Source organism: Perca flavescens, chromosome 10 (genome assembly GCF_004354835.1).
Source record: "Perca flavescens isolate YP-PL-M2 chromosome 10, PFLA_1.0, whole genome shotgun sequence".
Classification (NCBI taxonomy): Eukaryota; Metazoa; Chordata; class Actinopteri; order Perciformes; family Percidae; genus Perca; species Perca flavescens.
In genome coordinates, this window is record NC_041340.1 from 635,066 (window position 1) to 660,152 (window position 25,087).

General features: G+C 42.7%; 1 protein-coding gene across 1 annotated transcript; it reads right to left on the reverse strand.

Moving 5' to 3' along the window:
- Positions 1-1,164: 1,164 nt before the first annotated feature.
- On the reverse strand, positions 1,165-6,528 carry LOC114563393 (zinc finger protein 239-like). The gene is made up of 2 exons (XM_028590253.1): positions 6,375-6,528; positions 1,165-1,999 (listed from the first exon to the last, which is right to left on the reverse strand). Exons 1-2 carry the CDS (start codon positions 6,465-6,467, stop codon positions 1,298-1,300), a joined length of 795 nt encoding a protein of 264 aa, XP_028446054.1. The 5' UTR covers positions 6,468-6,528; the 3' UTR covers positions 1,165-1,297.
- Between the last annotated feature and the right edge of the window lie 18,559 nt (positions 6,529-25,087).

A 25,087-nucleotide genomic window follows, 5' to 3' on the forward strand; every position in this document is an offset into this window, starting at 1 on the left:
TTCTCAGTTGAATGCACTTGTAAGTCGCTTTGGATAAAAGCGTCAGCTAAATGACATGTAATGTAATGTAACATCAAGTGTTCTTTAATAAAACACATGAATACATGAAGTAATAAAGTAAAATATAAATGATAACCATAGGCGCCGATTCATGTTTTCCTCCATGGGTGCTCACAGGCGCGCCCTTGAAAATGAAAAAAGAAAAGAAAAAGAAAAGTAGTCAAAAGTTGTTTGCATTTCCGAACCTTAGGAAATGGACAGCAGCGGACACGAACACACGCGCCTAATAACTCGATAATAAAGCCGTAAAGTAGGCTTTCAACTCAGGAAAGAGGCACTTCTCACAAATACAGAGAGGACTGGAGATGAGAAGATTAACTGACACGTAACCGCGGTCAGCTTCGTGGGGAATTAAGAATCAAAGCCACCGACATAACCAATCACACTAGGAAAGACTCTCCACCAGGCACCAACTGTATTGTTTAATTTTGAATGAATGTAGCCTAATGGCAGCTTGGCACACGTGGGTGCTCATTATTTTCTGTGGGTGCTCGAGCTCCGGAGCACCCACGGTATCGGCGCCTATGATGATAACAGTCATATATCCAAAAACAATTCCATCTCTTGATGTACACTTTTAATAACATCCAGTTACACAAAACAAGATAAACATGTTTAAAAAAATCAGGTAAAATATGATCAACTTAATCAGTGACCAGAAAGAGGATATTAGGATAAAATGAGACTAAAACTGGTAAATCATTTTCTTCTACAAGCTTCAACCATGAATATCTCATCGGATTCCTTGGAAAACAACTGTTATGTTACACTCATCGTGTTTTTCACTGCACTGATTTTCACTTGTCATCTTTACATGCTCTTTTTGACCCAATGTTATGTGCTCTGAAAAATTCCACACTTTGTTCTTCTTCCATATTTATCATCAGGTTAGTGCCTGCAAGTGGTCCTGGACCTCGGCTACTTTGGGCTCTTTGGCAGACTGCTCTCTTTTGTTATCTGGGTAGTAAACAGTAGTGATGGTCAAATGAAGCTTGGTGAACCACTGTCTTTATTTTCTGAGCCCACTAGATGGTGCTCTCTGTTCAACATGTTGAAAGCCCATTGAATTGCCATTCATTTAACCTTTTCTTTGAACTGAGAGCGCCATCTAGTGAGCACAGCAAATAAAGACAGTGGTTCACCAAGCTTCATTTGACCATCACTAGTAAACAGTGTCTTGACTCACGCTATTTGTTCCCTCTCTCATCTCTAACAACAGCTTGGCTTTAGAACATGTTCAAGAGGAGGCAGTGTGAATGAGTTGGTGGGTTTTAAGGGTACTCCTGTGAGAAAAAGTTTTCCCACATTGTTCACACCAGTACGGCTTCTCTCCAGTGTGAATACGTCGGTGGGAGTTTAAGTTAGATAACTGTTTGAAAGCTGCTCCGCATTGGTCACAGCTGTACGGTTTATCTCCAGTGTGAATGCGTTGGTGTCTTTTAAGGCTACTACTGTCAAAAAAGGTTTTCCCACATTGTTCACACCAGAACGGCTTATCTCCAGTGTGAATGCGTTGGTGGACTTTAAGGGCACTACTGTGAGAAAACGTTTTCCCACATTGTTCACACCAGAATGGCTTCTCTCCAGTGTGAATGCGTTGGTGGACTTTAAGGTTACCACTCTCAGAAAAAGTTTTCCCACATTGATCACACCAGAACGGCTTCTCTCCAGTGTGAACACGTCGGTGGGATTTTAAGTTTTGTAACTGTGTGAAAGCTGCCCCACATTGGTCACAGCTGTACGGTGTATCTCCAGTGTGAATGCGTTGGTGACATTTAAGGTTACCACTCTGAGAAAAAGCTGCCCCACATTGTTCACAGCTGTATGGTTTCTTTCCAGTGTGAACTCTCTGATGAATCTTTAAATTGCCAGATGTTGTGAAGGACTTGCCACAGTCCTGACAGCTGTGATGTCCGAGTCCCCCTCTTCTTCTCCGTTTCTATAGAAACAGACAGAGAGTTAGATGCAATGGTGGAGCAATACACATGCAAACATACTTACATATGCTAAGATGTTTACATATGTTAACATGCCGATCCATGCTAACACATGCTTATATATGCTAACATGTTAACATATGTAAGAGTATGCATTCTAAAAAAAAAAAAAAAAAAAAAAAAATCATATTTAAAAAGCCATCCGTTGTTCAGTTCAATTTTATTCACATAGCACATTTAAAACCAACCATAGTTGACCAAATTTCTTAACAAGCTCAAAAAAGCCAAAATGATAATATACACAAACAATACACAATACACACAATAAAAAATAAGTTGTCAAAGCTCAACTTGAATTGAAAGCCAACAAATAGTTGTGGGTCTTAAGCAAGGACTTGAATGTTTCAACAGTCACATACATATATATATACTGTAGCTCATTGAGAGAACACAAAGGGTTTACAGCACTATCAAAAAAGCAAAGGGTGGCTACTTTGTGTGTGTGTGTGTGTGTATGTGTATGTGTGTGTGGTGTGCACACAGCATTTTCTGTGCTTGTGAACTTGCAAGTTTTGTGTGTGTGTGCGGTTGTGTGCTGTGCACACTTGATCATGTTGTGTATGTGTGTACCTGTAATAGGAGATGTATTTTATTGCCATTTGTTATTGTTTTTTTTTTTTACTAACTGAGCATGGTTTGGTTTTTAGATTGTTGTATTTGTGCTTTGTGTGGGACTACAGATGCCTGTACTGTACATACAAAAATTAAAAATTAACTTTTTATTATGAACCTTTCTTTGATGAACTTTAATGCTTTACAAACACCAAAGCAAGTAAGCACTGCGACTACTCTTCCGAAGTGATTTTGGAGAGGGACATTAGGTAGTTAATTACAATGGTTAAAGTGGTTGACTGACATGACACCATTGTATTCATATAATACTATCAACCCATGCTAAAGTGAATGATATTAATAATGCATGCATGTTGCTTCCTCTAAATTTCAGGTTGTGGTCGACTAGCGGAGTCTGCTGGTTTGTTAGATAAATTGATCAACATAGATTGTGATTGGTGGTTGGCTGTGCACGCAACAAACTGTGTATCCGAGAACACTTCAGTCAGTGTAAATGACGTGATATCAGAAACGGACTGCTGTTGTAGATTACGTAGTGTTACGTTTCCAGCTTCACGGCTCTGAACCGTTACATTAGTTGGGACTTTTTCTTTAGACTAACTATATTAGCTTTAGAGTATTTGTTTATGGGACTGTGTTCGTTACCTGTTGCCCCTTGGTGATTGATGTCCATGTCTGTCTTGCAGGTGTGAGGAGGTTCTATATGCTGTCTATAGCCGCTTTCCGACCAGGTAGTTACAGGAACGTATTATAGGAAAAGTCCACTTCTAAGCAGTTCTAACTACTCTCCCCCAAAATCGTTTTTTCAATTTGCATTCGCACTGGCCAGGTGGCCATAGGGACTATAGAAGGGTTAAGGGTGTAGCCTATGCAACCACAGCGGTCTTTATAGCGTTAAAATCAGAAAACAAACACACCAAAAAAGTATGAACTAAATACTAAATCTAATGTATATCGCATATTTGTCATAATTTAAACAAGTCTCCCGAAGAGAAACGGGTATCTCTCTCTCCTCCGCCTCTGCCGGCTGCTGTGTGTGTGTGTGTGTGTGTGTGTGTGTGTGTGTGTGTGTGTGTGTGTGTGTGTGTGTGTATGTCAAGTCCGCAGGGCACTCTTGTGGAGTTTAACTCCAAAAAGACAGTTAACCACAGGTTCCTGTTGATCTTATGATGGACATGTGTTGTGATATTTAAACAGTGAAATAAAAGCCTCTTATTAAGGAGAGCGGTCTGAGAGACCTCCAGCTGACAGCGGGGTCTCTGAGCAGGACTGGCCCAGCGGCGAGCTTGCGGCTGGGGCAGGCGCCTGACTGTCGCCTCACTTCATGGAGCTTCTCACCTCCGAAAACTTTGAAGCAAATTGTCAATTCGGCAAGACTGCCGATATTCAAAATATTAACAGTTCATTTCTCGCCTAAAAACCCCGTTCACAGCGGTGGAAGCCCGGTGCTCAGAAGCTCCACCGAACGCTACGAGTTCATGTCTCTGACCGAGCCGTTGAACCGGTCCTCACCGTCACATCTCCTCCAGCAGCAGGGCTCCGAGCATCGGAGAGCCCCACTCGGGGCCCTGTGTGTGTGTGTGTGTGTGTGTGTGTGTGTGTGTTTGGTCTGTATCTGCTCTTTGGGTTACTTACCTTTACACAACTAGTAACTAAAACAAGTATGTATGTATTGAGTTAATGTAAATTAATGCTTTTTTTTATCCGATTCATCAATTAATAGAAAAAATAATCAACTGATTAATCAATTATTAAAATAATCCTTAGTTGCAGCCATAGTTATTAATATATTACCATTCCACTGAAGTGCGTTGCATTATGTTTATATTTAAATCTTACATCTCAGACTTTGCACTCTAAACTTTGCTGAGTTGTGTTTTACTTTGATATACATCAAATATGCAATAGAAAAGTGGGTTACTACAGTTATGTGTACATGTTCACATGAAGGTAGGTCTAGCTGCTTGATTCCAAAGAGCAGCAGCAGGTTAGATGGCTGAGTTATAATAACAAAAGGTCTTTGGTGTTCACACAGCCATCTAATCACACCGGTTAACATTCTTGTGAAATGTTTGTGTTATCATCACAAAAGGTCTACACTAGGGTTGGGCGATGTCCCTTAAATTGGCAGTTGCCGATGTTTACAGTAAAACATCGTGATGGATGATGATGTCGTTGTCGAGGCGGGGGTAGCTCATATCTCTTACTATGGGCCAACAGTTAACGTAGAAATGATTAGACATACGGTATATTTAAATGCCCTCTGTAAATGGTGCCCTGCTGGTAGGTTTTACAACTTGACCTGCTTTCAACTACGGAGCAGTAAAGTCAATCAGATGTCCTGATCTGCGTAGCGACAGTACAGTGTGACGTCTGCCTTCAACAGAGAGACAGTAATAAAATAACATACCATCATTACTGAGTTTAAACTACATCTCAGTTATGTTTTGCACTGAATAATTCATTCAATAAACAGAAACATAACTCTTGCAGCGCACATGAACAGATGCGCAATATTAGCTCACACATAAAGTAGCACCCTCGTGAATTAGCCTACTGTTGCTAACGTACATTCATAAATCCTGCATAACATCGTCCCGTACCTACAGGACCTCAGACTTACTTATTGATGCACGCACAGAGTGGCGTTAACAAACTTAGTCCAATGAGGGGAGAAAGGAAAGTGTGATAGCGTTCCACTTTTAACGCTTTTTCTCTCTCACTCGAGACCGCTGTGTCCAACGTTACTAGAAGGTAGAGCGAGCTACAGCTGACAGGGAGAGAGAGAGAATGTATCACTACAGCCAATCAATCAGCAGTCTGCTCAGAGCCATGCTCTTTTTCACAAATAGGTTGCAGTAAAGGGGGAAAAAGTAGCTTCCACTTAAGGAGCCCTCTGTCTTGTCTTTGCTAGTTTAAGACCGACGCACTTGTCAATTTCCCGTCCAGCGCCCGCAACTAGGATTAGTGTGTCTCGACGATGATATCATCCATCGGCACAACCCTAGCCCTGAATACACTAGCATTCAGACAACTCAATTCAGTCTCAACTCCCTTACCCCCCCCCACAAGTTCCTATGGTCACTTGGTCAGTGTGAATGCAAATGTTAAAACCGGTTTTGGGGGACAGTAGTTAGTAGAACTGTTTAGAAGTGGACTGTTCCTAGAACTACGTTCCTAGAACTACTTGGTCAGAAGAGGATAATAACTTGATGTTTAGTTTCATCAGACGTCTCTAATTCACCAATATGTACAATACTACTACACACATTCCTGCTCTTATGTCGTCTACTATGGTATTTATTAGTCAAGCATTGTCATAACTATCTTCATAGCGCTGTGTTCACCAAGCAAAGTAAAACGCTTTCATTTCCTATACATTCTTCACAATAAAAGCCCCTGGTTACTTTGTTACATGCATGATTTTATTTTGAAGAGGAAACCTGGAGGAAATATAGCTCTTCATCAGCAGTAACTTAACAAGAGTCCTCTAAACGGAGCCCAAATGTAAACCAAAGCAGATATCAACTAGAAACTAAACTAAGCCCAGAGATTCAGTTAGAAGCTCCAAACGGACTGAGAGCTGAACACAGCGAGACTTTTAAAAACCTCTTTGGACGCCTCTGGCCCCTTTTCACCCAGAGAGAAGCATGTGTGCTAATGGCCACAGAGCCCCCCCATGTTGTTTCCATGAGAGTCGGCCATCTTGTGTCTTTAGTGTGCTTGTTGTGTCCTAACACTGACCTGAACACCGCTGCTATCAGAGGCCGAGCCTGCTGCTGCTCTTCTGGGGACCTTGTTGCTCCGCTGCTCCGGCTTCTGCTGCTCCTCCTCCATTCCGCTCTTGTTCTGGTCCTGGTCCTGGTCTCGGAGATCCAGCAGCTCTCCACCAGGACTGCTGCTGACTATCTGGGTTCCAGACTGTATGGCTGCAGCCTGGAGCCTCCTGTCTCTTTCCCGCCTGGTGCCGCCCCCGAGCTTCTACTTTTCAAAGTAAAAGCCCGCGTCTGAGCTTAGACTTTTCAAAATAAAAGCCCGCGTCTGGTCCGCTATGTCTCCTTCCTACTTTGGTGTTTTGGGTGTTTTTTAACTAAACAGTAACGGCAATCATACAAATGATTAAAATACTAATAAAAAATATCTGTCTATAAGATACATGCAGACTATCATGCTAATGAATAAAATACTTAAAAATATCTTTGGTGTTTTGGGTGTTTTTTAACTAAACAGTAACGGCCCAAACACACCAACCAGACGGCTGAGCCTCGGTAGAAAAGCCAGTTGGACTGATCAGTCTCCCCGAGTTGAGTAAACAGTAAGATACATGCAGACTATCATGCTAATGAATGGAATACTTAAACATATCTTTGGTGTTTTTTAACTAAACAGTAACATACAAATGAATAAAGTACAGCTTCCTGGGGCAGCCTCTAGCTCACCCAGTAAGAGTGTGTGTCCCATGTAGGCTGAGTCCTTTACAGCAGCCCAGGTTTGAATCTGACCTGTGGCCCTTTCTTGCGTGTCTCTCTTTCTCTCCCCCTTTCCTGTCTATCCACTGTCACTATTGAATACAGGGAAAAGCCCTCCCCCCCAAAAAATACAGTTACATTAAACACTTATTTTGAGAATTCCTGATATAGACAGTTAGTAGTATTTTGACAGTAGGTATGTATACAAGCAGGCGCGGATTAATGCACAGGCTTTTGAGGCTGCAGCCTAGGGGCCCCACGTGTGCAGGGGCCCCGGATTAGCCAGACAATTAATTATTATTTTGAATTTACTTCAGCGTGAAAAAAAAGACCCTAATTGGCCCATGAGAAACATTTATTTTTTAATTGGCCCATTGTTTTTTCAATTGACTCTGGGCTGGCCAAAAAACACTTTAGTCAAAAATATCACATTGACTATTTTTTTCCATACACCCCTTACTTTCAAATTGAAATGGACTAGTCCATAACGGTGCGCGGCGCGAAAGATAAACACAGTGACAGGAGAGCTTGGAAGTACACAAACAGAGACGAAGCAAGATGAGTCTAAAAAAAGACGGCAATAAGTATTTGGCAACGCTGCCGAAGATGACAAACTTTCTTTACGACTACTGTTGGGGATACAGACATGAAGAACAACAGTCCAAAGCGATGAACATGCCGCTACAGCAGCAGCTAGCTGTGAAGTGGCGCTAGGTGAGGATAACGTTAACCAAGACAATGAAGAGGACAGCATATCTTTAAACAGCACCCTCTTTGGGATTTCTGCCTGCATGCAGTTTCGGGTGTGCATCTGCCAGGCTAGAACAGTGATAGAGATCATGGAGAAGGAGGTGCTGAGAAGCTGCGTGAGAAAAAGAAACGCTGCCAAATGTGTAAAATGGACAGACATGTTTTGGCCAGTAGCAGGACCTCCATCAGCTCCCGTGGCCGATGATAGTGGTGCTGGTGTCGGCTACAGTGACATGCACAGTGAGGAGGAGACTCAGGAGGAGAGGGACAGAGATGAGGGAGTGAGGCTACAACCGGCTGCGGTAAACACAACTCCCCTTAAAACACTTAACCCCTTGATACAACTGAGTGGTGGACAAACTGTTGATGATAACACTACAACAATAAAAGAAATAGGCATGCTATACTGTATCATTGCATTAGTTTGGCTACGTGCGTGGGTATCTGAGTCTTGACTGATCATTTTCTCACCGTTTTATTATTATTAAGCTATATTAGCCTGCCTTTCATTCAACAAAGTAGCCTACATCTTAATAATAAGCAAAACACCACCATAAGGTTCATCAAACCTTAAACTTGTGCTTGTGCATTTGTGTCCTTAAAGTAGCCTAGATAAACGTTGCACATCATGCAAGCTTTCTTAATGAGAATTGTAGCTTTTCTATCTGCATTGGCAGACAAAAACTCATGCTAGACCTGTTGAAATTAAAGCACAGGGCCTCTTCAGTCGTGAAATGATAATATATAGGCCTATATATATTGTTTTATGATTCATGAGGAGTATACCATTTTATTATTAGAGCCCGACCGATATATCGGCCGGCCGATATTATCGGCCGATATGAGCTAATTGCATTTAAATCGGCATCGGCGTTTATAACGGCCGATGAAACATGAGAAACAGAGTCTCATGCTTCACTCATGTTATGAGTGTTGCATAGTTTGCCCACCAGAGGGAGGTCTGCAACTCCCCAGTTGACAACAGCGCCAGAAATCCACTACAGAAGAAAGCTATCAGCCAAGCCAGTGGCAGAGCATTACACCCGGCATGGAGATGTACTGTTTTGACGGTGAGTCTGTCGTTCGTCATGTGAAATGATTGTAGATTTAGTTCATACACTGTATATAAAAACGGTGTGGTAGTTCTAGCTAACGGTCCTATCATTATCACTTCTAAATATTCTGTAACATCACTTACAGCCGCTAATGCGTTGCTATATTAGATTAGCCACAAAGCTAACTAATACCATGTTTATCAGTGGAAGAGCGCGAACGTTAATAAGAGGTCAAACTATAACGTTAGCGTTTAACTTATTCTAAATATATCTGCAGTGTTTCCCACATAATGACCGCGTAACTGTGGCAGGGGGGGGCGCTTGTAGTCAATGACTAGAAGTTATGTACAGCGTGACTCGAAAAAACAACAACTGTTACATTATTCTAACGCTAACATAGCTTCCTTTTCAGCAGGCCCCTTAAATGCTATTAACTTGTTTGAAGGTGGTTCTTCTCAAAATTGACAGCGGTGTGTTCATGACACTAACGTTAACCATTCAACTTCGAATTGATTCCGTAATCTTCTCTGAGCTGAAAGCCGGTAACAGTAGGCTAACTTTACGTTCGCCAGCGCATGACGATGTTTTGATTCAGACTGCACAAAGAGAAGAGGAGAAGATATACGGGACCGTTGTGAACGTGTCTGTGAGAGCAAATAGTGTAGTTACAGTAACTACAGTAGGTGCGTCAGAAATGATTAAACCAGAGGGGACATGTAAATAAATGTGAGCTGAACAAGCTTTTTTTTTTGTATTCAGCACTGTGGGGGCCATCTATCAAGATAGGAGGAGCTCTCTAACAGGTTCCAAGGCAGAGATGTTGTACTTCCTGTACTACAACCTGGCAGTACTAAGGAGCACCCTGTTCAAGACATTTTTCAAAACACTGTTCAAATATTAAAGTTCAGAGCAAGACAGAGTAAAAGTCTAAAAGTATAATTTGTAAAAAGTAGTGAAGGAGGAAAACCTCTTGCCTGTGTGTTGTATATATTGAGAACATTCTACATTGTTTTAATTATATTTTGGTATTATTTATTTATTTTATATTTATTTATTTTATATGTAGCTATACATTTAACTTATTTTAATTTTATTTTCAATTCATTGACATGGTTTTGTGGAATATTGAATTTGTTTGGTATAGCTCTTTTACTTCAACTTTAGTATTATAATTTATTTACAGTACACAGACTGTTAAAACCAGCTTCAACTGGAAGTAAGTAAAAGTGTTAAATGTTTAAAACCAGACTGTTTTTTGATCATTAAAAAATATATACTTTTGATGTGCAATTGTTTAGTCATTGAGACTGTAATCTAAGGCTTTTTTTAACATAATCCCTTCTGGAAAATGGTTTATACAGCCCACATACATAGAACAGGCAGATATTTTGCTATTGAATGTTGTGTAAGTGCAGTTTATAGGAAATGGGTCTAATATCCAGTTTATTTTCTAAATCAAAATATCGGCTTATAAATCGGCTCTTTTCGAGTTAATATCGGCATCGGCATCGGCCCCCAAAAATCCATATCGGTGGGGCTCTATTTATTATATTAATAAATGGCACTTTTTTGTATTTAATGTGTCAACTCTCAATGATTCTTGCTTACCCCTTACATGGCGTTAATAGTTTTAAGGAGTAGGAGTTGCTATACACATTCAGGGGAGAGCAAGGATGGGGGGTATTTGTGGTGTGGTCTGGGCCAAAATGCCAGGGCCAATTTTTGGTCCCAGTCCGTCCCTGCTACTACCTATAGCTCGGATCCTGTATGTGAATTCTAAGAAAAATTCTAAAGGCGTGATGATTATGCAACAATATGTAGCCTACATGTTGTGCTGCTGTTTCATTATTGTTGTTAATAACAGTGTTATGTGTTGCTGCTGCTGTTTTTATTATTTTTATTTTATTCACAGTTTAGTGTATTGCACAGTGGTTTGTGTCTCAGTAATGATCAGTGGTGGAATGTAACTAAGTACATGTACTCTAGTACTGTACTTGAGTCCAAATGTTGAGGTACTCAAGTCTTTTCTTTTCATGCCACTTTCTACTTCTACTCCGCTACATTTCAGAGAGAAATATTGGACTTTTTACTCCACTACATTCATCTGTTCCAGCTTTAGTTACTAGTTACTTTAGTTACTCCACTACATTCATCTGTTCCAGCTTTAGTTACTAGTTACTTTAGTTACTCCACTACATTCATCTGTTCCAGCTTTAGTTACTAGTTACTTTAGTTACTCCACTACATTCATCTGTTCCAGCTTTAGTTACTAGTTACTTTAGTTACTCCACTACATTCGTCTGTTACAGCTTTAGTTACTAGTTACTTTAGTTACTCCGCTACATTCATCTGTTCCAGCTTTAGTTACTAGTTACTTTAGTTACTCCACTACATTCATCTGTTCCAGCTGTAGTTACTAGTTACTTTAGTTACTCCACTACATTCATCTGTTACAGCTTTAGTTACTAGTTACTTTAGTTACTCCACTACATTCGTCTGTTACAGCTTTAGTTACTAGTTACTTTAGTTACTCCACTACATTCGTCTGTTACAGCTTTAGTTACTAGTTACTTTAGTTACTCCGCTACATTCATCTGTTACAGCTTTAGTTACTAGTTACTTTAGTTACTCCGCTACATTAATCTGTTCCAGCTTTAGTTACTAGTTACTTTAGTTACTCCGCTACATTCATCTGTTACAGCTTTAGTTACTAGTTACTTTAGTTACTCCACTTCATTCATATGTTACAGCTTTAGTTACTAGTTACTTTACACATTAAGATTTCTGCACACAAAACACATGTAATTTACAAAATGTGATGTTTGATTCTAAACTAAACTATCCAACAATATAACGGCCTACAAGTCAGCTGAGATGAATAGACCATTAAACACTAGTTGATTGACAGAACTGTTTGGTTTCTTTAAAAAATATGAGGATTTTTCGACATTCAGTACTTTCACTTTTAATATTTCAAGTACATTTTCCTGATGATACTTACATACTTTTACTTAAGTAACATTTTCAATGCAGGACAGTATGGTATTAGTACTTTTACTGAAGTAAAAGATCTGAATACTTCTTCCACCACTGGTAGTGATGTTGTGATTTTGTTCTGCACTGCTGCAGATGCTGTAGCCTACATGTTGGTTTAGAAAGATAAACGTGATTACCATCTTGCTGTTGAACTGTGAATCCAGGGAATTCTGCTGCTTTGCTGTTTAGTTACATTTTCATTGTAATTGTTTTGGTGCTGTGGTGGCAGAGGATAATATCTGGTATTCTTTCCACTTACATCTCTGTTGATGTTAGTTTTATGATGTAGTTTTCTCATTTTACCTATGTGGTGTGGTGGTAGTTGGTGTGTGTGTGTGTGTGTGTGTGTGTCAGTTAAAATTATTATTATTATTTGCATGTGGACCATGTATGGCACTAAATACATTTTTCCAGTAAAGCACAATGATTAAGGGGGGGCCTCACACAAAGAGCAGCCTAGGGGCCCCTGACCACCTTAATCGGCCCCTGTATACAAGGCATCAGGTTGACTTCATTCACACTAACCGACTGTTGAGGAGGGATTGTCCTGGGCCTCTTTGCTTCCTCCTTATCTGCTATTATCTGTACACAGACAACAATTATTTAACCATAACAGGGTAAAAGAGTGTCTATTTCTACCCCCGGTACGAATAGCCTCGGCCACACAGCTGAGCTATTCACACCCTGTGACGTAACAACAAAAACACGTTGCTCGTGTGCACCGAAATCATGGCCGACGTTCATCTTCCATGACAGCAGAAACTGGCACATTAGGAACGTTTTGTCTCTAAAGTTTATAACAACTGAATTTTTAGCGGTTAATTGATACTACAGTTGCACTTTCTGTCTTCAGTGAAAGCATACAACCGTTAGTTTGTTAGTTGGTACCTATTTTTGGTATACAGTATGGTTACCTAGCAACCGAGGCTTGAAGACACCAAGTGGTAAACAGCTGTATGAGAGTCTGGAGTTCAATTCCCCAGTGGGGAGATCTTATCTTGGATCATTTCCAGGGCCACGAACACAACATTTTTTTTTTGCAGGGTGGTAGGTGAAGACTCATGAATATTCATTATTTACTCGTTGCCTGCTCTGGTTGGATTGGTTAGGTTTAGGCAAGAGGAGTGGGATTGGTTATGGTTAGGGTAAGAATGTTAGGGCGAGCCAATCAGTAATGAGTTCTCTAATGAATATTCATGAATCTTCCCCTACCTCCCTGTAAAAAAAAAAACATTGCGGCCCACGCAAGTCTATGTATCTATGTCTCTCTGAAGTGTGCAAAATATTGGAAACTGTAACGATAATATTCCAAAAAGGTGTAATACATGAGTAGTATGGATAACTGTGTGTAAATATATGCCAAGATATTTGTACCAGACGGGGTATTAATAGAACACATTGCTGCGTGCACCGGCGCGGTACGAATAGCATTCATTTCTAATTGCACCAGGGTACGAATAGCATACACTGCTAATTAAATGCATATGAAGTGGGAGGTTTGGATCCAAGATGAATCAAATCATATAATAAAGAACCATTAGCATGCAGGTCACAACATTAGATTTGTCAAATGTCAACAGAAAACGCTGATGCAGTTTTAAATGAAAAGTCATCACAGGTTTCATCAAATATACGTTAAGATCAGGGACACAACAATAACATCCAGAAATCAGAAAACTATATGTATGGCTAAAATTGTCACTTTAAAGGGGTGATAGAATACAAAACCAATTTTACCTTGTCATAGTTGAATAAGGATAGTTTGGTGGGTAAGATAGGACATACATAGAAGCTCAAAGTCCCATTGACACCTCTTTCCTCTGCAAATCTCACAATTTGAAACTGTCTCTGAAAACAGATCACAACGAACCTCCACCTTTTTTGGCTCTAGTCTCTCTCTTTGTCACGCCCCAACATTTACATAGGCTACACCACTGATCTGAGATCAGGTAGTCTTCTGAATCGGTCGCGCAGATCTCAGAAATTGTATACATTGTTTGTCTGATATTTCATCACTAAATTCACTTCTGAGACTTTCTTATGCGAGAAATCAACCATGTAGTGCTCTAATATGGGCCGTTTTATGAAAATTGATAGCTAATTGCTAATTTGGTCCGACTGTGTCACAGTTCAGGAGCTCCAGAGTCTGGCGTGACAGCCGGCCGGGGCCTGCTGGGGGTGCTGCCTCGCCAGTCGGCCTGTCCACCTTCACAGACCCCGCTGTGAGCTGCTGGAGCTTACCAGGTAATCATCTCTTACTGCTGATAGAACACATACTAAACATATTTCAACAATTATATGAAATCAACAAACAACAAATACAGACACAAACAACACATGAAGTGATTTCACCTGTTTAATATCTCTGTTGATTAATGCTGATATATAAAAAGTTCCTTCAACACGGTAACCATCATTTCCCATTTCCCATCATGCACCTCCCCCTCTGTGCTGCTGAGTCTCTCCACCAGATGGAGACTAATCTCTTTAAACTGATTTCAAATGTTGATTTCATCAGAGTTCAACCTTTAAACATCCGCAGCTTCCAATAAAGACAACAAAAGAACTTTTATATATATCACATATTTAAATATATCATTTATAAACTTACAACTATTATATCCTCTCAACTAGAGTCACCATGAGTCATAATTTCTACACATTTTACTTAAATGAGTTTTAACCATAAATTCACAAAAGAAGTTAAACTATAGTTAGAGTTGATGTTACACAGAACTGTCTGTCTGTCTGTCTGTCTCTCTGTCTGCCTGCATGTCTGTCTCTCTGCCTGTCTGTCTGTCTGCCTGCCTGTCTGTCTGTCTGTCTCTCTGCCTGTCTGTCTGTCTCTCTGCCTGTCTGTCTGTCTGTCTCTCTTTCTGTCTGCCAGTCTGCCTGTCTGTCTGTCTGTCTCTCTGTATCTCTGTCTGTCTGTCTGCCTGCCTGCCTGCCTGCCTGCCTGCCTGCCTGTCTGTCTGTCTTTTAGAGATGAACCTTGTCATACAGGAGGAGACTCTCCGTCCTCCACAGGACTCAGAGACACTGAGGAACCAGATAACCAGACCCCAAACCCAGGATAGAGAGGCTGAGTGAATGTGGTGTTGAAGGTGTAGATGTGGATCAGTGAGTCAGAGGAGACTGAGTAGAAGGACAGAGAGCCAGCAGGACAGTCCACATACACTGCTACTCTACCAGAGGGGGGAAGATGGATGTTCTGATGTTATTGTGCCAGACAGAGTAACCATAATCATCAGAGCACCTCAGACTCCAGGACTGATCATTACGTCCAAACCAACAGTCATCACTGTATCCTCTCCTCCTGATTCCTCTGTAACTCACTGATATATGAGCCCTTCCTCTCCACTCTACCTCCCAGTAACAGCGACCAGTCAGACCATCTCTACACAGCAGCTGTTTCCAGGAGTCAAACCTCTCTGGATGATCAGGATATGGCTGATCCTCCTCCACATATGTCACCTTCCTGTTGTTGTCAGACAGTTTGAGTTTTCTGTTCACTGTGTTTGTGTCGACTGTGAGTTGACAGGAATCTGACGGAGAGAAGGAGACACAACACAGCAGCAGTTATTAACCAATCAGCACTTTGATGATGACATCAGAGGGTTGAAGGAGTGATGTCACAGTTCCATGAATGAAATGTGAAACAGACTTACATCTCCGTGGACCTGGTGTCAACCATCTGACTCCAGCAGGCTTCACCCTGAAAGGAGGAGGGGGGGGGGCATTACATCACTCTCATACATTATTATACACTGATGAAGGAACAGTCTCTCTCTCTTCTTCTGTCTTCTCTCTCTTCTCTCTCTCTCTCTCTCTCTTCTTCTCTCTCTCTCGCTCTCTCTTCTTCTGTCTTCTTCTCTCTCTCTCTCTCTCTTCTTCTGTCTTCTTCTCTCTCTCTCTCTCTTCTTCTCTCTCTCCCTCTCTCTTCTTCTGTCTTCTTCTCTCTCTCTCTCTCTTCTTCTCTCTCTCTCTCCCTCTCTCTTCTTCTGTCCTCTCTCTCTTCTTCTTCTCTCTCTCTCTCTCTCTCTCTTCTTCTCTCTCTCTCTCTCTCTCTCTCTCTTCTTCTCTCTCCCTCTCTCTTCTTCTGTCCTCTCTCTCTTCTTCTCTCTCTCCCTCTCTCTTCTTCTCTCTCTCTTCTCTCTCTCTCTCTCTTCTTCTCTTTCTTCTCTCTCTTCTTCTCTCTCTTCTCTCTCTCTCTCTCTCTCTTCTCTCTCTTCTTCTCTCTCTCCCTCTCTCTTCTTCTCTCTCTCTCTTCTCTCTCTCTCTCTCTTCTTCTCTTTCTTCTCTCTCTTCTTCTCTCTCTTCTCTCTCTCTTCTCTCTCTTCTCTCTCTCTCTTCTTCTCTCTCTCTCTGGACGCTGCTCTGTTTTTAACTGATCCTACGTTTTTAAAGTTAAGTGGGTTTCCTTCTTTTTATCAGGGTGTTTTTAAATCCTGGGCCCTTTTTAACTGTACGTTGAATGATAGGTCTGACTCTCTACACTGGTTGTTGAAGGAGCCGCTGGTCAACGGGAGCAGACTGGACATCTGCAGCGGGGCTCCCGGGCTACTGGCAGCCCTGAACCGATCCAGGACCCTGAGCCTGCAGCAACTGGTGGAGGCAGCAGAGCCTGAACTATCGGGGGCCGGGACCCTGAGCCTGCAGTGGAGGCAGCAGGGCCTGAACTATTGGGGGCCGGGGCCCTGAGCCTGCAGTGGAGGCAGCGGGGCCTGAACTATCGGGGGCCGGGGCTCTGGGCTCTCTCCTGGGAATGACCTCCATCCGGGTCATGCAACGAATCCTCAACCTATGGACCCAGAAGATGAGTGGGAGAGAGAGGATGCTCCTCATGGAGTACAGCCGGGGGGAGACTAGGCCAGACCCCACAGACCTGTTCCCAGAGGTCTACCTGAGTTTGCTGAGCCCAGAGTTTGGAGAGGAGACCGGCCCCCTGCTAGCTGTCAGTAGCCCGGGCAAGCTCACCCTGCACGGAGCAGACAAAGTGACATTCTACCAGAACTGTGTGAAAGCCATGAATAAAAAAGGACTGAGTGGCAGACCCCCCCACTGTCTGGAATGACAGGTTGGGGGGGGGGACATCCTTGTCCCCAGTGGAGGGTTTTATACAAGCCTCCCCTCAAAAAACGGACCGCTGACCACCATTGGAGGATTTTACATGGTGCTTTTATCTCTGTTCTTAACCCAGCTGTTCTTAGCCAGTGCCTGTTCTGTAAGCTGCGAGAGACTGTGTACCACATGTTCACTGAGTGGAAGAGACTCTCTGAGTTCTTCTCTCTTTTAACATTGGTTTTTAGTCTTTTTAACGTAGTTTTTACTGAGAGGGTTTTTATTATGGGAGCTGTCTATAAAAAGGCATAAAAAGAAAAATGGCAGCTCCTGAACTACCTTTCAGGTGAAGCCAAAATGGCGATTTATATCAGCAGGAAGAACAGGGTGGAGAACAGAGAGGGGCAGGAGGCAAGGGCAGTCTGGCTCTGTAACATCAGAACAGAGAGGGGCAGGAGACCAGGGCAGTCTGGCTCTGTAACATCGGGACAGAGAGGGGCAGGAGACCAGGGCAGTCTGGCTCTGTAGCATCAGGACCAGACTCTGGTTAGAGTTCAGATTCTACAAACATATCGGAGACATCGATGCTTTTAAAATACGTTGGTGTTTTAATGACATTGTTTGTTCTGTGGTTGATGATGAGCTGGTTTTTATCAGATAGTATTTTTCTTTTAAATACAATTACTGAGATTTTAATGCATTAGCACTTTATTTAATTGTGAACCTGCACAAATTATAAATATGTAAATAAAGTGTTTTGTAAAAATCTCTTCTTCTCTCTCTCTCTTCTTCTGTCTCTCTCTTCTTCTCTCTCTACTTCTCTCTCTCTTCTTCTTCTCTCTCTCTTATTCTCTCTCTTCTTCTCTGTCTCTGTTCTCTCTCTTTTCTCTCTTCTTCTCTCTCTATCTCTCTTCTTCTCTCTCTCTTTTTCTCTCTTCTTCTCTCTCTTCTCTCTCTCTCTTCTCTCTCTCTCTTCTTCTCTGTCTCTCTTCTTCTCTCTTCATCTCTGTCTCTCTTCTTCTCTCTCTCTTCATCTCTGTCTCTCTTCTCTCTCTCTCTTCTCCGTCTCTCTTCTCTCTCTCTCTTCTTCTCTCTCTACTTCTCTCTCTCTCTTCTTCTTCTCTCTCTCTTATTCTCTCTCTCTCTTCTTCTCTGTCTCTGTTCTCTCTCTCTCTCTTCTCTCTCTCTCCTCTATCTCTCTTCTTCTCTCTCTTCTCTCTCTCTTCTTCTCTCTCTTCTTCTCTGTCTCGCTCTCTCTCTTCTTCTCTCTCTCTCTTCTTCTCTCTTCATCTCTGTCTCTCTTCTTCTCTCTTCTTCTTCTCGCTCTCTCTCTTCTTCTCTCTCTCTTTTTCTCTGTCTTTCTTCTTCTCTCTCTCTCTCTCTCTCTCGCTCTGTGTGAGCAGATGCGTGAGTGTGTGTGCAGAGTGAGTCTACGGAGCGTGTGAGTTTCTATCTTTGTTTTTCTCTTTATTTTGGGTTTTGTATATGTTTATTTGGTTGTGTGGTTGTTAGTTATTAGTTGGTGGAGGGTTTAGTTCGGGTAGTTTGGTTGTCAGCTGGGTATCATGCCCGTGGCTGGCGGCCATGCGGTGCTAGAGAAGCTAACACGCCGACATGCGGTGAGGATTTCCCCCCCCCCATGCATGTGGGCTGTTCAGTGACACTGTGGTGGAGAAAGGAGTTGTAATCCGGGATACTTTCACCCCGGTTCTCCCGCTGGTGAGCCCGGCTAAACGGAATTTTAATTTGGCCAGAGAGCTGTCGCGGTACGGCCAGCTGATGTCTCCCATTAAAATGGTTCCGCTCGGGTGCAAGTCATTAAAACTCAAACACGTAGTGTGTCACAGAAGACATGTCTTCATGATTTCAAAGGAAAACGCGGCTGATTTAAATCTAATGTTCAGTTTTAAAATTGACGGCTTCACTTATGTTGTGTTTGCAACTTCGGATACGATGAAGTGTTTTGGATGCGGGGAGGAGGGTCATTTGGTCCGTTCCTGTCCGCGCCGGCCGGCCCCCGATCACGCTGATCCGACCCCCGGTCCCGATGGGCCGGGCGGTTCGACCGATCGGGCCTCAGAGCCGCCTCCGGGGGGTCAGACTCAGATGTTGCGTCTCCTGCGGCTGACTCAGACTCGGCAGGTACGCAACAGAGTGCAGAAACTGGACAGGTTACAGAGGTAGACACGCAGGAAAAAGAGAGAGATGTTGAACATAATGAGAGTGAAAATGAAGGACATGCCCAGTGTAATGACAAAGCAGAGAATAACAAACAGACAGGGAAAAAGAAAGGCAGTGCTAAAGGAAAAGGCTGCAGTCAGACTGTTCTTAATGTGGCTGATGTTGATTTGGCTGAAAATATGTCCAAAGAGATGGAGATAACTAAAAGATCCAGCAAAAGAAAAAACAGTGCTCACAAGGAGCAGAGTGAGGCAAAAGCTAAAAAGCTGCTGGAGGATCTGTGTGATGAGGATGAGGATGATGAGGAGGAATGTGAGTGGACTGTATCCCGAGTAGAGGAGTTAACTCTTTATCCTCTGGATAAAATCAAGAAGTTCCTGCAGGACGCTAAAGGATGAAGTCTGTTAAGTCTGGGTGCTCTTCTCTAAGGGCTTTCGGCCCTGCTCCTTTAGTGTGGAGGAGATCATGTGTGGGCATATCATAAAAATTAAGGTTCAGTATGAAAATGTAAACCTTATTTTTGTAAATGTGTATGCTCCAGTTCTGGTCGTTGAACGAATGACATTTTTAAACCTTTTGTGTGATGTCATTCAGGATTGCACTGATGATTTTTTGTTTTTGGGAGGTGATTTTAACTGCACAGAGAATCCCTCTTTAGACCGAAACCACCTGGAGCCTCATCCTGCTTCCTCAGCCCGACTCAGGCGTCCGATGGAGAGCTGTGAGCTGAAGGATGTGTGGAGAGGGTTTCACCTGAACGCCAGGCAGTACACCTGGAGTCACTCCAGAGACAACATGTTGTCTTTGGCCAGGCTGGACCGCTTTTATTGTTTTAAACACCATTTTGGTTTTTAAACAGTCTGTAATTAATTACTCCTGTTGGTTTTAGTGACCATTGTCTTGTCCAGTGCTTTGTTTATATTCAAAATGTAAAATTGCACAGCGCATATTGGCACTTTAATACTGGACTTTTAAACGATAACTCTTTTAAAGAGGGGTTTGAGTGTGTGTGGGGTATACACCAGAGCCAAAAGTCCAGTTTCCCATCGTTGCAGCAGTGGTGGGATATTGGGAAGGTTCAGGTGAAACTTTTTTGTCAGCAATATACTCGCAATGTCACCAAGCACATTACCAGGTCTCTTCAAGACCTAGAGATAGAAGTAGTGGAATTACAGGATTTGGTGGATTCCACAGGAAATCAAGGGCATGTTGAAGCTCTTAAAGTCAAAAAGGCTGCTTTAATCAACCTGTTGGGCATCACAGCACAGGGGGCTCTGGTCCGCTGCCGCTTCATGAACGCCTCCCAGATGGATGCCCCCTCACAGTTCTTCTTTGGTCTGGAGCGAAAAAACGGGCAGAGAAAGATCATCCATTCCCTTTGCTCTGCAGATGGAGGTACGATCACGGGGACGCCTGAGATCAGGAGGTATGCCACCTCGTTCTATAAAGACCTGTTCAGAGAGGAGTATGTGGAGTCAGCTGCTCCTTTCTATGATGGCCTTCATCAGGTGGGAGCTGATAACAACACGGTGCTGGAAGATCTATTGTCCCTGAACGAGCTGCATGTTGCTCTGATGTGTCTGAGGAACGGGAAGGCACCAGGCCTCGACGGGCTGTCTGTGGATTTCTATAAGACCTTCTGGCCCGTGGTTGGAGAAGATCTGCTGGAGGTGTTCCAGGACAGCCTGAGCAGAGGACGTCTGCCACTGAGCTGCAGAAGGGCAGTCATCACCCTGCTGCCGAAGAAGGGAGATCTGCAGGAGTTAAAGAACTGGAGACCTGTTTCTCTGCTGTGTGGGGACTACAAGATCCTGTCCAAAGCTCTCGCTTCTCGGCTTCGGGAGGTGATGAGTGAAGTGGTTCATATCGACCAGACCTACTGTGTGCCCGGCAGGTTAATGAGTGATAATATCACTCTAGTTCGGCATGTTTTGGACATCTCTAGCTCACTGGGTATGGATACTGGTCTTATTTCCATAGACCAGGAAAAGGCTTTTGACCGGGTTGAACATCAGTACTTGTGGTACACGCTCAAGGCTTTTGGCTTCAGCCCAGGTTTCATAGTGAAGATTCGGGTACTGTACCTTGACATTGCGAGTATATTGAAGGTTAATAGTGGTTTGGCTGCACCTTTTAATGTGCAGAGAGGGGTATGGCAGGGGTGCTCTCTGTCGGGGATGCTTTATTCCCTGGCTATTGAGCCTCTGCTTCATAAACTCAGGAATGATTTTTTGGGTGTCTATTTTCCTGGGTGTGCTTCAGCTGTTAAACTTTCAGCATATGCTGACGATGTCGTGATTGTTTTAAATAAACAGACTGATATCGACACTTTGGTAGCGAATGTGGTTGTTTTTAATCACATCTCTTCTGCCAAGGTTAACTAGGCTAAGCGTGAAGCTGTGGTGGTGGGAGAGAAGCTGCAGGGCACTCTATCTCTAACAGGAGGGCTAACCTGGAAAAAAGGAGGGATAAAGTATTTGGGAGTGTTTTTGGGTGAGGACTGTGTGTTGCAAAAAAACTGGGATAATGCTCTGGACAAAATAGAAGGCCGGTTAAAAAAATGGAAGTGGCTTTTACCGAGCATGTCCTACAGAGGGAGGACTCTTGTTATTAATAATCTGCTGGCTTCCTCTCTCTGGCATAAATTGTCTTGTGTGGACCCCCCTTCTAATTTGCTTGCTAAAATTCAAGCTGTTTTAGTTAATTTTTTTGGGACAAGCTGCACTGGATTCCCCAGTCTGTTCTGTTCCTTCCAGTGGAAGGAGGACAAGGACTGATTCATTTGGCCAGCAGGGGCGCTGCTTTCCGCCTGCAGTTCCTCCAGAGGCTGCTCTATGGCCCTAAAGACCTGGTCTGGAGACCTCTGGCCCACTGGGTACTGAACAGTTTTAAGGATTTTGGATTAACGGATTCGCTGTTCCTGATGGACGCAAGGAAGCTGAGTGTCCAGACTTTACCTCCTTTCTATCGAGGCTTGTTCACCGTGTGGAAGCTGGTGGTCAAGGAGAGACGGCTGCAAGGTGACTCCTTACACTGGCTGCTTCAGGAGCCGGTGGTCTACGGGGACCGGCTGGATTACCCCTGCTGGACTGGTTCAGCCATCACGGACACGTTCTGCAGAGCACGGGTGCTCACCCTGGGGACGGTAGTGGACATCACAGGACCTAAACTAGACAATGCTGCTGCTTTGGCAGCTGTTCTGGGGGTGAGATCCGTCAGGATCATCACCAAATTGTTGGAATACTGGAAGCACAAACTGACCGGACATGAATCCATACTGTTGGAGCAATATACTGGTGGTCTGACCACCCCTCAGCCTGATGACTCCTTTCCTGATTTATGTGTCCGTCCATGTCTGGATCACTATGTTGGTCGTTTTTAAATGTAAAGCACTGCACTTTAGACATGAAAGAGGCGAAAGGGAAGGGTTTTTATAAACTGATGGTGCTGTGCTTGAATAAAAGTAAGCTCCACCAACGGGTTGACACACCGTGGCGAGGACATCTGGCTTTGGCGGCTGATGTCCAGCCTGCATGGAGGTGTTTATATAAACCACCGTTAACGAAAAGAGTAGCTGACCTCCAGTGGAGAGTATTACACGGGATAGTGGCGGTCAATAAGTTTGTGTCTGTCATTAGTCCTGGTGTTAGTGATAAATGTCCTTACTGTGATGGGACAGAAACTGTGTTTCATTGTTACTGTGAGGGTGTGCGTCTGCCTCCGTTGTTCTTACTGCTGGAGAAGCTGTTCAGTAAGGTAGGGGAGGTCTTCTCCACACAACTGTTCATCCTTGGGTTCAGGTATAGTAAGATTGCAAAATAGTCAGTTGTTGAATTTCATCTTTGGCCAATCAAAGATGGTGGTGTATGTGAGCAGGAAGAGGAAGGTGGACGACTCTGTTGATATCAATGTAAATCTCCTGTTTGCTCGGATGGTGAAAGCCAGAATCAGGATTGATTTTAATTATTATAAAGAGATGAAGGATGTGGATGAGTTCATGGTGATCTGGGCCCATGGTGATGTGTTGTGCTCTGTTGAAGGAGACCAGCTCCTCTTCTCTCAGGAGCTGATGTCATGTAGTTGAGTGTTTATGTCTGTATGTATTTATTGGCCTGTTGAACAGAGTTTATTTTGTAAATAACAGGAGGGAACATTGATTAAATAAAGTTCCTTTAAAAATCAAAAATCTCTCTCTTCTCTCTCTCTCTCTCTTCTTCACTCTTCTTCAATCTAAAAAATGCTGGGTTATTTTATTAACCCAACCACTGGGTTGAGGCTGTTTAACCCTGTATTATGTACAGTACAGGCCAAAAGTTTGGACACACCTCATTCAATGTGTTTCTTTATTTTCATGACTATTTACATTGTAGATTCTCGCTGAAGGCATCAAAACTATGAATGAACACATATGGAATTATGTACTTAACAAAAAAGTGTGAAATAACTGAAAACATGTCTTATATTTTAGATTCTTCAAAGTAGCCACCCTTTGCTTTTTTTGATAACTCTGCAAACCCTTGGTGTTCTCTCAATGAGCTTCATGAGGTAGTCACCTGAAATGGTTTTACCTTCACAGGTGTGCCTTGTCAGGGTTAATTAGTGGAATTATTTCCCTTATTAATAAAAAAAGCAGTCCGCTCCGGTTACTGGTTACTTACTTGATCTTAATTCATGGTGGTCTACACCTAGGGTTGTAATATCCACACTTAGTCAGCATTGCCAGATAGGAGGAGCGTTTTAGCTCTGATAATCCAGTTAGCAACAGTGATTTCTAGCTAACTATGATTCATGCATGCTATAAGGCTAGCGCAAGTTCAAGTATGATAGCGCTAATGCTAGCTAGTTGGCTACTATTGTAGCATGATACCTAAGATTTAAATGGAGAATATATCTAATTCTCTGATGGAGTGACACATAAACAGTGCTTTTAGACCCATTTGTGTGTGTGTCTGGGGCAAATCACGAGACAAATTCACTATGATATGAGGTATTATAACGTTTTAAAAAGATTGTTAATGCTAACCGCTAGCTAGCGCTAATTGCTGACTCATGCTGTAAGCTAGCTAGTAGCTAGTACAGTTAATAGCGAAGCATTGAAGGTGCATTGCACACATTCTGTTGACAAAGTAATTTGTGTTTAGTGTAGTTAACACACTTTGATTGTAGAAATACCACTACGTTGTGTTTTAAGTAATTATGAAAAGACCACTAGCTAGCTAGCTACATGGCACTAGATTACAGCAACTTCATTATATTTTCACTAGACAAGCAGACTGCAAAATACACTTCCATACATTGATTGAATATTAACAGATCTTGTTCTACATCTCCCCCCCTCTCAGATTGCGCAGGACTTCGAGGTCCTTCATAAAGAGGCATCAGACTAAATGTTTGACCTGGAGGAGGTTCAGCGAGAAGCTTCTTCATGTGGCCCAGCGGGAGGGGGGGGGGAGCTCCACGTGCAGACACAGTCTTTGTCTCAAGGTATAAACTATAACATCAACATAACCCTTAGTTTGTATATTTGGATTTGTGCATTTTTCGAGCCATAAGCTACTCATCCGATAAACTATGGTAATACTTATGTCAAACTATTTTCTTTCTTTACAGGCTCCAAAGACTACATTGCTCTGATGGTTCTGCCAAGCCTGATGCCACCTGCAGTCTTCAGGATGTGCCAAAAGACCTTTTCTTCTTCTCTCTCTCCCTTCTTCTCTCTCTTCTTCTCTCTCTCCTTCTCTGTCTCTCTTCTTTTCTCTCTCTCTCTTCTTCTCTCTCTCCTTCTCTCTCTCTCTCTCTCTTCTTCTCTCTCTTCTTCTCTCTCTCTCTGGATGCTGCTCTATTTTTAACTGATCCTACGTTTTTAAAGTTAAGTGGGTTTCCTCCTTTTTATCAGGGTGTTTTT